Source organism: Engystomops pustulosus, chromosome 5, assembly GCF_040894005.1.
Source record: "Engystomops pustulosus chromosome 5, aEngPut4.maternal, whole genome shotgun sequence".
NCBI classification, from domain to species: domain Eukaryota; kingdom Metazoa; phylum Chordata; class Amphibia; order Anura; family Leptodactylidae; genus Engystomops; species Engystomops pustulosus.
Genome location: NC_092415.1, coordinates 30,177,826 through 30,189,834, shown reverse-complemented (window position 1 = coordinate 30,189,834; position 12,009 = coordinate 30,177,826). Strand labels below are relative to the sequence as shown.

At 40.4% G+C, this 12,009-nt stretch overlaps 1 protein-coding gene across 7 annotated transcripts in view; it reads left to right on the top strand.

The window, feature by feature from the left end:
- Positions 1-12,009, top strand: part of VPS13B (vacuolar protein sorting 13 homolog B) — a 629,099-nt gene that overhangs the window by 76,625 nt on the left and 540,465 nt on the right. For all 7 annotated transcript variants that reach the window (XR_011855676.1, XM_072151499.1, XM_072151498.1 and 4 more), the window contains exon 8: positions 11,314-11,573. Coding sequence is in view for 6 of the 7 variants with exons in the window: in XM_072151499.1 (XP_072007600.1) it covers positions 11,314-11,573 (260 nt within the window). In the remaining variant the exon portion in view is untranslated. The remainder of the gene's footprint in view (positions 1-11,313; positions 11,574-12,009) is intronic.

The following is a 12,009-nucleotide window of genomic DNA, read 5'->3' as shown; positions in this document are numbered from 1 at the left end:
CCACTAGCCCAATGGATGAAAATAAAACAAGTTTAAACCTGTCTTAAATGGGTTGTCCGGTCATAGCAAGTTGGGTCCTATCCTGGTGGATTCTAATTTTATAATTGGTGGGGGTCTTAGTGATGGGACTTACACGGATCAAAAGAACCCAAGTTTTCCTCATGATGACTGGAACAACCAGTCGTTCATGTGTCAGTGGATTTTCCGTTCGTCTCTATAAAGCTGATGGTGATAGACAGTTGTGGCACTTGCCTATCTCCATCAGCGGCATAGAGGAGATTAGCTTATTGGCGTATTTTCTGCTTCGGTCATCTAAATTGAAACAGGGGTACAATGGACTCCTGTTCTCCTGATGCGTGTGCTTCCCATCACGGAAACTCCCACTGACCAGCAAGTCGGGCCCCATCCTGAGCATAGGACCTATCTTGCTATGTTTGGACAACCCCTTTAAGGGGAGTTTGCCATATCCCACAAGGATTCTAAACTGCTGGCAGCATGTTGTAGGAGAATGCACTGTGATTTTCAAAATACACTTATCACTTCTGCTGTTTCTGAAATCATTACATTTTGAGGCAGTTGGCGCACTCAAGATATATCCACAAAACCTAGAACACTGCTATTCCACCTTCTCCTTCCACCAGGACCACATTCCTCTCCATCAGATTAGCAGGAGATTTGTTTTGTGTGATGTATGTGGCAACATTTGAGGGAGAGGGAAGTGTTTTAGGTGGGAATAGCAGTGCCCTATGTCCCGAGGATACACCCCTGTGCACCAACTGCGGCATTGGCTCATACAATTGAAATGGGAATTTCACGGTTACAGCAGAAACAATAGAAATTGCAATACATATCTCCACATTATGCTGCCAGCAGATTATAACGCCTGGGGGAGGTGGTAGACTCTCAGTAACAGCAAAGTATTGAAGAGCGGGGTACAGATGATTACAGTAGGGGAGCTGGTTACTTTCGTCAGGTCGTTATTCAGATTTTAGAACACGACTCATATGCTTAACCCTACAGCGATTTCCAAGATAAATAAGTCAAACACGTAACAGAAACTTTTGTCTTGCTTATGGAAGACGCTTTGTGCAGCATTGCCGCAAAACACTTTGCTCCCAGCCAGTAAGACGTTTTAATGAATTACAAAATCAAATGTATTTTCTCACCTGCGAGGCGCACACCAGGCTTTTCATCCAAAATATGTTCTCCTGGGTCAGAAGAATTTCTCTGTGGTTGTGTGCGGGTTTATATTACCTGAAATGTTTGGAGGCAAGATAAATGTGTGTATGCATGTGAATGCACATAAATATACATAGCACAGCTGCGCGACTTACACCATAATTGATCCATTTAGCTTGTTTGGACTCTGTTCTTTTATATTATAAGCAAGCCTTTTCTGCACATGGCACGCTGGAATGGTTAAGTCGCGGGAGGGGGGAGGTACGGTGAAGTAGCTTCAAGGGGATGTAATGTGTTTTCAGGAGGCATAGCCCCAGACCAAAATGAACCGGCCTTTGGAGCTTTATAAAATTTGTCAGGAAGTTTTACAAATTGCCGATGCATAAACAGTGAACATGTTGCTCGTGACGTTTTCATCTCGCCACAAAGGACAGGTCTGCTGCTCATTTTCCCTCCATTCCTCACGTTTGTTCCACCATCACCAAAAATAACCAAAATAGTTGTGTGCAGCAAAATTTACAGGGCTGCTCTCTGCTTTGGAAATTAATTGGGGAAAATTCGCAACATGTATAGACACTGAAAGTGCGTCCATGCGTTCAATTTTTCAGATGCAGCTTTTGAAGCCAAAAGCAGTTGTGGATCATAATAGATGAAAATATATATTTGAGAGAAGCTGTCTCATATTTTCACTCCACTCCTGGTTTGGACTTCAAAAGCTGCATCTGAAAAACTGAACGTGTGTCCGCACCCTTAAGAAAATGCAGAAAACTCTATCTCATTACTGTTGCTGCTACTTCGTGGACAAAAAACTACATCCAGGTAGGTTTTCAATGCATTGCATGTACATCCAATGTAGATATACCATGTGCGGCGCTCACGTAACTGCTTTTGCACGCATCATTTGTCGAAAACACATAAGAGTTCGACAAGTAGTTTCTCCCTGCTTGCTTCAAAATGTGATCCAAGTGCATTATGTGAATGTGGTGTAAGGGTAACTTTCCTAGCAGCTAATTTTTGAATGGTGTAGGTCCAATACTTATACTAATATGTAGGGTAAGAGACTTTATTATGAAGTTATTGCAACATTTCGCATATTGTAACAATAACGTCGTAGTGAAAGTAAATCTGGGTCTGGAGTCTCTTGCCCTATATATTTAGGTATTGGACCTACCCTATGTTTAGTACTTATCAGTGTTCTACTACTGTTGGAAATGTTGCCCTCATTACCTCCAGTCCTACCTGGCTACATTCTTGGTTTCATTACCATATATGATATACTGCAATAACCAAACCAAAGCTCAAAAAAATCTTAGCCTGTCCTTTCCAGCAATCCTAAAATACCTAAATATGGTAATGCCTGAGATAACTTGGCTGTGTTCACCTTACACTACTTAAAACGGTAGGAGAAAAAGGAGCCCTCTGATTGTGAGGGACCACATCCAATAAGATTATTGTCCCTCATCCTGTGGATGGGGGGGGGGGGGGGTATAACAATTAAAGTTGACCCAACTGCGTGAAGTTTTCAGCAGTAGGTAATCTTTTGCACAGGTGATCGCTTTGCACAGGTGATCACTTTAATAAGTGTCAACAATGCCTGCTTGTAAAGGGTTACAAGTACGTCCCATATCACCTAAAACTAGCTGCCAGTGAGGCACTGTACCTTAAGGGGGTCTACAAATACAGTAGGTATTGCCGCATCCCAAAATGTTCGATCGATCAAAATATAAAAACGATTATTCCGGGCGGTGAACCCGATAACGAAAAACGGCCAAATCAACATTTTTTTTGCCATTTTGTGACACATAAATATTTTATAAAAAGTGATCAAAAGGTCATACAGTCAATGGTAGCAATGAAAGAGTCCTCTCATCCTGCAAAAAAAATTCCACCTTGTACAGCTCCGTACACTGAAGTACAGGCAGTCCCCGGGTTACATACAAGATAGGGTCTGCAGGTTTGTTCTTAAGTTGAGTTTGTATGTAAGTCGGAACTGTATATTTTATCATTGTAATCCCAGCCAGAACTTTTTTGGTCTCTGTGACAATTGGATTTGAAAAATGTTGGGTTGTCATAAGAATGAATATTAACAATAAATCTTCATTACAGACACCTGTGATAACTGTTACAGCTGATCATTGTAGCCCAGGGCTAAAGTACAGGAAATTACCAACATCCAGAGGTCCGTTTGTAACTAGGGGTCGTATGTAAGTCGAGCGTTCTTAAGTAGGGGACCGCCTGTATTTAAGTTATTGGCCTCAGAATACGGCAAAATGAAGAACTTTTTTGGTACAAAAGATTTACATTTTTAAAATCTACTCAAACATTATAATTATAAATTTCTCCATGATCGGACAGACTAAAAGAATAAAGGGGAGGTGTCATTTGGAGCGAACAATAAAAGCTTTAAGGCCATATGTCTTACCCGTGATTATAATTTAACACTAGTTGATTATAATCCTGTATTATTATACAGACAACTCGTATATGCACAATGAGTAGAACAACTGAAATATCTCAGCTACTTGTCTTCTTTGTGACAGAGTCAGAGGTCCGTAGGGGGTCGCACATTTTAGGTGATACTTTTTGAAGCATTCGTGCCTTGGGGCAAAATTAATGAGTCTGTCCTCCTTTTGATGTTGGAAGTAGGGAAGCAGCAGTTCATTTATCATTTGGATACTTTATCTGTTTATAGTTTATATCTGTTACTGATGGATTATTAGGCCTCAGATCACCATGCTGGAGATTGTCAGAAAATTTGTTGTATATTATGGAGTTCTTCTTGTATGTATACAGGACCTAGTTCACACTGGTCTCATGGTCTTCTCCATTATTTTTGGCTATCAAAACCTGATGAACCTAATAATAAAGTGTTATGAATAGATGATAACATGGTTTGCATTTTTGTACAAAACTTCTCTTGCCGACTTCTGGTGTATAGAATACTTTTATAATCGGTGGCACGATTTAAGGTACAAGCGATCCAAGTCATTATAATAAATCTGCCACACACAAGAGCTCCTTAGACTGTCCAAACACTGTCCCTATTGCCCCTTTCAAGTTTGTGACCGGGTATACCTCCCCATATAGAACTTTGGAAACCGGCGGCGGCACGGTGACCACACACGTGCGGCACCGTACCATACATGAGGAAAAGATAGAGCATGCTCTATCTTTCCACGTACATATGGCCGCTTCCCCCTCCTCCTTTCCAGCGTCCACCGTTTGCTGCCCGGGCTACGGCCGAGCAAACACACAGCAGTAGCCTGTGCCTGTGTTCCAAATGAATTGTAGACTTATTGGGTGAAAACTCCCAAGTTTTTTTTTTTTTACATAGCAACATGCGTTTTGTAGGGTTTTTTTTTTTTTTTTGTTAAACTTTTTTTATTGTGTTTAACAATGTGTTTTACACAGCCGGAAACTGTAAGATTTCTGCTATGTTAGTAAAATAGAACATGTATATAAAGCGAGTATAATAGAGGACACAATCGTTATAATAATAATATCATACCCACAACATTTAACACTGAAGTTTAACATTAACGGTCAGTAATGCATAACACTAGGCGTACTTAAAAAATACATCTGTTTTGGTAAAAAAATGCTTTTTAGATGTCTTTTTTTCCTTGCTAAAAACTACATAAAATACAAAAAAAATCGAAGTAACAAAAGCCGTCTCTGTGCTAATGACCTGAATTGCTGCTGCCCATGTGCCCAGGACCTATGTCAAGAGAGGGTTAAGAAAACTCGGTAAGTAAGTTGTCTTTCTGCACACAAGTGAGGTCATTCCTCAGGCTCTGTAGGCAGCTGTGCTCTCTGTAACCTTTCCTTTCAAGGTCTGAACTTGGTTCATAATATGTCTGTCAGAACTGATTTCTTTCTGATCCAGAAGCAACAGCGAGCAGGAACAGATTAATTGCTCTCTCACCCCAAAGGTGCCTGGCTGCAAAGCGAGGCAGAGGTGATGTCAGTCAAGAAGCGGGTGTCATTGGTAGGATTACACATGCTGATAAATGACTCCGTGTGCACCAGATGAACCTCCCTTCTCTGGTCCTCATGCTGAAAACATAAAATGTTTCTGGCAGATACACCCGCATGTCGGTGATATCATTATAAGACGAGGCTTCATTCAAAGATTGGTGCAAAGACACAAAACCATATATTACGAAATTGCATTTATTTAAAGGGGTATTCCACAAGATTCCTAAATATATTCAGGATAACAAAATAACACATTCTCTACTTCACTGTTATTAACAAAAATACAGCATTTTACAGATATAATTCCATCCAGTCTCTATCAGTCCTGGTGTACACAAATTTGGTTGCCCCTCGATCAGGCTCCTCCCATTACTGGAATGAATGGTTGATGTATATATTTTCTATGCCCAATCTCCTTCAAATCTGATAAACCAGGGACACTTACTCATAGATCCAGGCACCATGACTGTAGTAATCTTTTTTATAATTTTTGGTCTTTTTATAATTTTTTTATTAAATCATATTTTAAAATTATTCTAATGATCCAGAAGGCATCTGGGGGTGTTAACTGAGTCCCTCCGTGCTGTAGTTTCCCATGCTGTCACACGGTGGAAGAGCAGCTCCCCATCCTACTGTGTGCTGAAACTTCTTCTGCTGCAGTTGGGCAGAGAGGGAGACAATTTTATGGCCTGTGAAGCTACAGCACAAAAGTATCACAAGATTACCAAAGTCTCAGTACCTGGATGTATGAGTAAGTGTCCCTGGTATAGTACTTGCCATTTTAAAGTTTTGTTTGTCGCCAACAGTGGTAGGTCATTCGTCCAGTTGGCAGCGAGACTGGACTTAATGTGACTTCCCATGTCCTGCTGGCTTCCCACTTTTTACGTTTTACGGATTACTGTATGCACATCCCCTCCATCATAACCACTCCCATATCAGTGGTTAGAGGGGTGTACTGATGTCCTTGGCACGCCCTTCTAACCACTTATATGGGAGTGGTTATGATGGACCAGGTGTGTGGTGACTGCACCCACCCTTCCATCCCCTGGAAGCCAACAGGACATCCGGATGCTGCAGGAAGACCCACATCCTTCTGGCCGGGGTCTACATGACCTGCGGCTCCAGGCGACCGTACAGAAATTTAGCAGGGTATGAATGGTTGACCCAACTTACATTATATTACTTAGTTTTGCATTTACGACCAATCCCTTTGGCTCGGTTTACACACAAAAATTTTTTTTTTTAATTCTGCACAATAATCCGCAGCATAGCGACCGTAAATAGAGTTTTTAGCTTAGCAATGGATGAAATACCTTGTAAAATCATATCCGGAGGGTGCTGGTAGTTTTTAGGGATTGGAACGAGTGACAGTCCCTTTAAGAAGTACAGGCGGTCCCCTACTTGAGAACACCTGACTTACATACGACCCCTAGTTACAAACGGACCTCTGGATTTTGGTAATTTAGGGTACTTTAGTCCTAGGCTACAATAAACAGCTTTAAGTTATCAATGGTGCCTGTAATAAATCTTTATTGGTAATCCTGGTTCTTATGACAACCCAACATTTTTTAAATCCAATTGTCACAGAGACCAAAAATTTTTTGACTGGGGTTACAATAATAAAGTATACGGTTCCGACTTACATACAAACTCAACTTAATAACAAACCTACAGAACCTATCTTGTATGTAACCCGGGGACTGCCTGTACACACAGCTTTTTTTCCTGCCACAAATCCGCAGTGAGAAAATGACTAAAATCTGCCTCTCAAAAATCTTGCCGTTTCAGCTGTAGAAAAAAGTCAGGCCATTGTCTGAGACTTACCTGCATGTGAAATTGGGGCTCCACTTTCATCACATAAGAGTTTACAATTCCTGTTATTGTGTGTAGGCATTGGTCTTCTATTTGTGTGTAAACTTTGTCATGTTATTTTACTTTTTTTTGTCTCTATGTATATCTTTCATATTTACACAGAGGAGGGTAATATAATTGAAGTGTGTCTCTAGTGTCCTTTATCCCATACACCTGTGGGCCATATAATTGTTACCTACTTTGTGAGATAACATTCCTCTGGTCAAGGGCTTGAGTCAGACAAAGGTCAGATCTAATATTATTTTAAAGCATTAGAGTGGCCAAGTAATGAGTTTTTAGGAAACGTTATACTAGCAGAATATGCAGTTTGGACTGTAATTTCCCTCAAGCTGTTTTATGCTGCAGACAGGCATGTACTGGCTCCTGAACTTGGCTGTATGGAAGAGGCCTCTGTCCATACGCATGATGACACCACGTAGCCACCATCCTGTCCTGGAGTGCCTCAGTGCCAACTTCAGGAGACAAGACAGGGGAGTCTGGTTGGGGGAGGAGGACAGTGGAGTCTGGTTGGGGGAGGAGGACAGTGGAGTCTGGTGGGGGGAGGAGGACAGCGGAGCCTGGGGGGTGGGCAGGAGGACAGCAGAGTCTGGGGGGGCAGCAGAGTCTTTGGAGGGAGGAGGACAGCGGATTCTGGGGGCGGAAGGACAGCGAAGTCTGGAGAGGAGGACAGCAGAGCCTGGGGAGCAGGAGGAGGAAAACAATGGTCTATGCCTACTGGAGGATAGAGGGGTCTTAAGGAAGAGGACAGAGGAGTCCCCACTAGTGCCTAACAATTCACTTATCTCAGACACTTGGGATATAGACAATAATTCTATGTTGCTGTAGCCCCCAGAATCAGGACTAGCAAGATCGGCTGTTTTGTAAGCTGCCCCGAAGATCACATAGAAATAAATTAAATGCAGGATAAGTTCATCCTGCACTTTTCACTTCTGTGGGATGTCCAGTTGTGATTATTATAATTTTTTTTTATGGCCATGTGTTACCCATACTGAACCTTTTTTTAATATGGGTAACTCCCAGCCACAATCACTTCAGTGGGCAATAAGGGCTGCTTTTTGAATGGCCGTATTGCCCACCATGCCATGCCAGAGCCATGCGGCTTCCTATGGTGAAGGGAAGGGTGAGGAGCGCTCATCCACTTCCCTCCTGTATCAGGCCGTATGCTACACCCAGATATGGGCCGTGTGCAAGGCTTAGCTCTAGTCAAGTCATATGTTTCCATAATTCAATAATAGAAGAACATGTGTCCCTGTCATTCCTCTCTCTTTGCTGCCTGACCAGGTGGATAATATGGATTATATAAACCTCAATATCTCAGTAGTACAGTAAATTGGTAGAGGGGAGTCTCTCAAGTCGAGACCAAGAAATGGAGGCTAATTAAAAAATAAACAGATTAAACAATTCTTATCTTCCAGGAAACCCCTCTAAGAGCCCTTCAAACTTTACTGTTATCTTATTCTCACTAAATAACATTTTTATACAACTTTAGCCTTCACTACAGCATAGTCCCATGGGAGAGGACTTGGCAGACTTCTATGTAACCATTTGGCTTTCGAAAGTAAATTAATCCCAAATCGCAGCTTAGAGGGGTTCCAGGACATGTACATGTTATTCACATCTATGCAGTCCCATTCTGCGGCTGGCAAAAGGAAGTTCTCTTTTAACTTCTCAAAAGATTTCTGTTAAACCAGTGAACAAAACATATCCCAGTGGGCAACTTGGGTTTCTCCATGTGTTGGCCTTCAGCGTGATTTGTCAATGTTTTCAACATGTAGAATTAGAATGAAACAACTCTGTTCAGAAGCTGAAATGGAAATTTTCATTTCACGGTTACTTGTGTGTAGAACGGGTGTGCAAAACTTTTCTTCCCCCGCTTCTATGACAGATTTACTTGTTCCATAGCTCGTCTCTCCAGTCATTGTTCAATTAAAACATCATTGCACACTCCGCATATGAGGTTTCATAGTAGTCATTAAAGGAGGCCAACATTCGTGTAATATATTTTTGTGTTGGATTCGTAGTTTAGGGCAGCGCTCTATTGGTTCAGTCACTCCATAACTTTATAGCTTTGTGAACAGAAAGTATACAAAAAAAAAACCATTTAATTTAAGAAATATTAATTAAATAAAAAAAAATTTCCACCCAAGTTAAAAAAAAAAAAAAAAGTAGAAAACCCTTAAATGATTTTTTAAAAAAAAAATGCTGTACATGTTTAATGTGCCCTTAAAAGTGTCTGAACACGATGCTCTGTATGTATTGTCTAAAGTATGTATAGATAATGTTGGGGGGAGGGGGGTCATCTTGATTGATTTCACTTCTTGCCAGATCACTTTATAGCCTTTTTGCCACATCTGTATTGAGAATATGCTTCTATTCTATTTCTTTTCTATTTCTCAGCTTTTTGCCTTTTGTAGAATGTATCCCTTTGGAAAGGTAACATGGAAGGAAGAAAATTAGCTATAAAGTGCTATTTTTCATATTACAGGCAGTCCCCGGGTTACATACAAGATAGGGTCTGTAGGTTTGTTCTTAAGTTGAATTTGTATGTAAGTCGGAACTGTATATTTTATAATTGTAACCCCAGCCAGAACTTTTTGGTCTCTGTGACAATTGGATTTTAAAAATGTTGGGTTGTCATAAGAACCAGGATTAACACTAAAGCTTCAATACAGACACCTGTGATAACTGTTATAGCTGATTATTGTAGCCTAGGACTAAAGTACAATAAGTTCCCAATATCCAGTGGTCCGTTTGTAACTAGGGGTCGTATGTAAGTCGAGTGTTCTTAAGTAGGGGACCACCTGTATTATTATTATTTTATGTTTAATCATTTTATTGAATATATATATGACAAAAATAAGAACAGTAGACCCAACATGGGTTAAACCAACATATAACAACAAGAATGAAAGAATAAAAGGTAGTCATTTATACATCTTGAACAGTAAGAGTATTTGCCCCCCTTCAGCCATAACAGAGTTCTTCATACATTTATTACCTCAGATCTCAGCCTAGCGTATAATGAAAACACCTATAGGGTTTAAGAGTCATTATTGCTATCCCCTTTTAACGTGATCTTGGTAATCGAATTATCACAGGTAGAAATCCAGGGGGTTTGTTAAATGACAATGAGCCAGAAATATTAAGAGCTGAAGAGACTTGTATTTTCTTACGTCTGTCACCCTATCATTAGTATGATGCTGCTGTCTGGCTGGGATTCTTTATAGTCTCCAGGTTAGGGCAGAAAAAGGAAGTTTAATATGTACACAAAACATTCATTCGTCTAAGTTGACACTAACACAAGGGAGGTGGGAGAGGTAGGGAGAGGTGAAGGACAGGGCTGGGTGATTACAATATTATTATTATTTTAAAATACTTTTTGTTTTACCAAACCATTGCTTAACTCGGGAAGTAATTAGGTTGATGTAGGAGGAGGGTTAAATAAATGTAAATTTGATCAATCTTACCAAATATGAGGGTATGCTGGGGATTTGAGGGAATCTATCATCAGGAGCCCTTTTTCTGGCTCCCCCGTGTACACATTGCTAAAGAGTTTTTATAGTAAAACTGGCTTTTTGGAAAAAAATAAATAAATAAATAAAAGGTTTGATGAAAGTTTACCTCTCTGTATGCAGAGCTGTGTCCCTAGTCCCATGGGAGAGGCCAGTGAGGAGTGGGGCAGACATCTGTGACGTCCTGATGGGGAGGCAATTGGGGGCAGAGATATGGGGAATATGGTATTTTTTTAAATTTGAAATCGATCCACGACGGATCCCCTTCCTGAGGTTGTGATGTTAACCCCTTCACAATAGCCACTCCCATGGGACTAGGGAACACAGCGCCTGCATACATAATGGTAAACTTTCATCAAACTCATCTTTTTATTCAGAAAAAGCCAGTTTTATCATAAAAACCTCATTGGCAATGTGTACACTATTCTCTATGGGGACATGGGGAGCCAGAAAAAGGGCTCATGATGATAGGTTCCCTTTCAGACCGCTTTTGGACACTTGTACGACTAAGACAAAAGAACATGGCTTCACTGGAAAGTTATGTGTACTATAAATTATAGCAGAATTTCTTATTAAACTTAGCCCACAAGTCCTAGGGGAGCATTTGTCTTATGTCTGGAACTTTTTTTCTGTTGATTTATCAGTAGATCTCTTTTTCGTAGATATAATTTACATTTAGTTGCTTCTTTATTCATATTATGGAGGAATTTTTTTTTTTTTAATGTCACAAATGATCATTCGATTTACACATTTTCTAATCTTAACTTTTTAGGGTCTGAGGAAGAGCTTGCAGGCATGCAGTATACAACACAGGAAATGTACCCTATGCAAGATGATGACCAGCAAGGCTGGGTGTCATGGGCCTGGTCATTTGTTCCAGCCATTGTAAGTTACAGTAATGACATGGAAGGAGAAGATGGCTATACAGCATCAGAAGATGGAAATGTAACACAGAGTTATCAGTCACAGCAATCCAAAGATCCAATCATCTCCATAGGTTTCTATTGCACAAAGGCCACGGTTACATTCAAGGTATGCTATTTATATTAACGTTCATTGCTTTGTATTGGGTGATGGTTCTCACCAGGGGAGGTTTTTTAACGTAAACATGCTTTAGCAATATCATCACATGCAATAATGAAAGAAAGGAAACAAAAGCACCCATTTTATGGGTGTAAAGGTGATAAAATGGCAACATGAAATAACATGACCACTTAAAGTAGCGATTGTCAAATCAATTTCAGTTCTGAGTCATTCATATTACTATGACGAAGTGCCAAAATTATATATGAAGAAACAAGAGAAGTCAAGACCTACAGTTAAGAAAGATGATGATGATCATCATCATCATGGGAGAATAGGAGAAGGATAATTGAAGGAGTGAGGAAACAGCCCCTATATTCTGAAGGTGATCCTTCCTACACAAGGATGTCTGCTTTCTCAGACCGCAAACAATGGATTCACAATT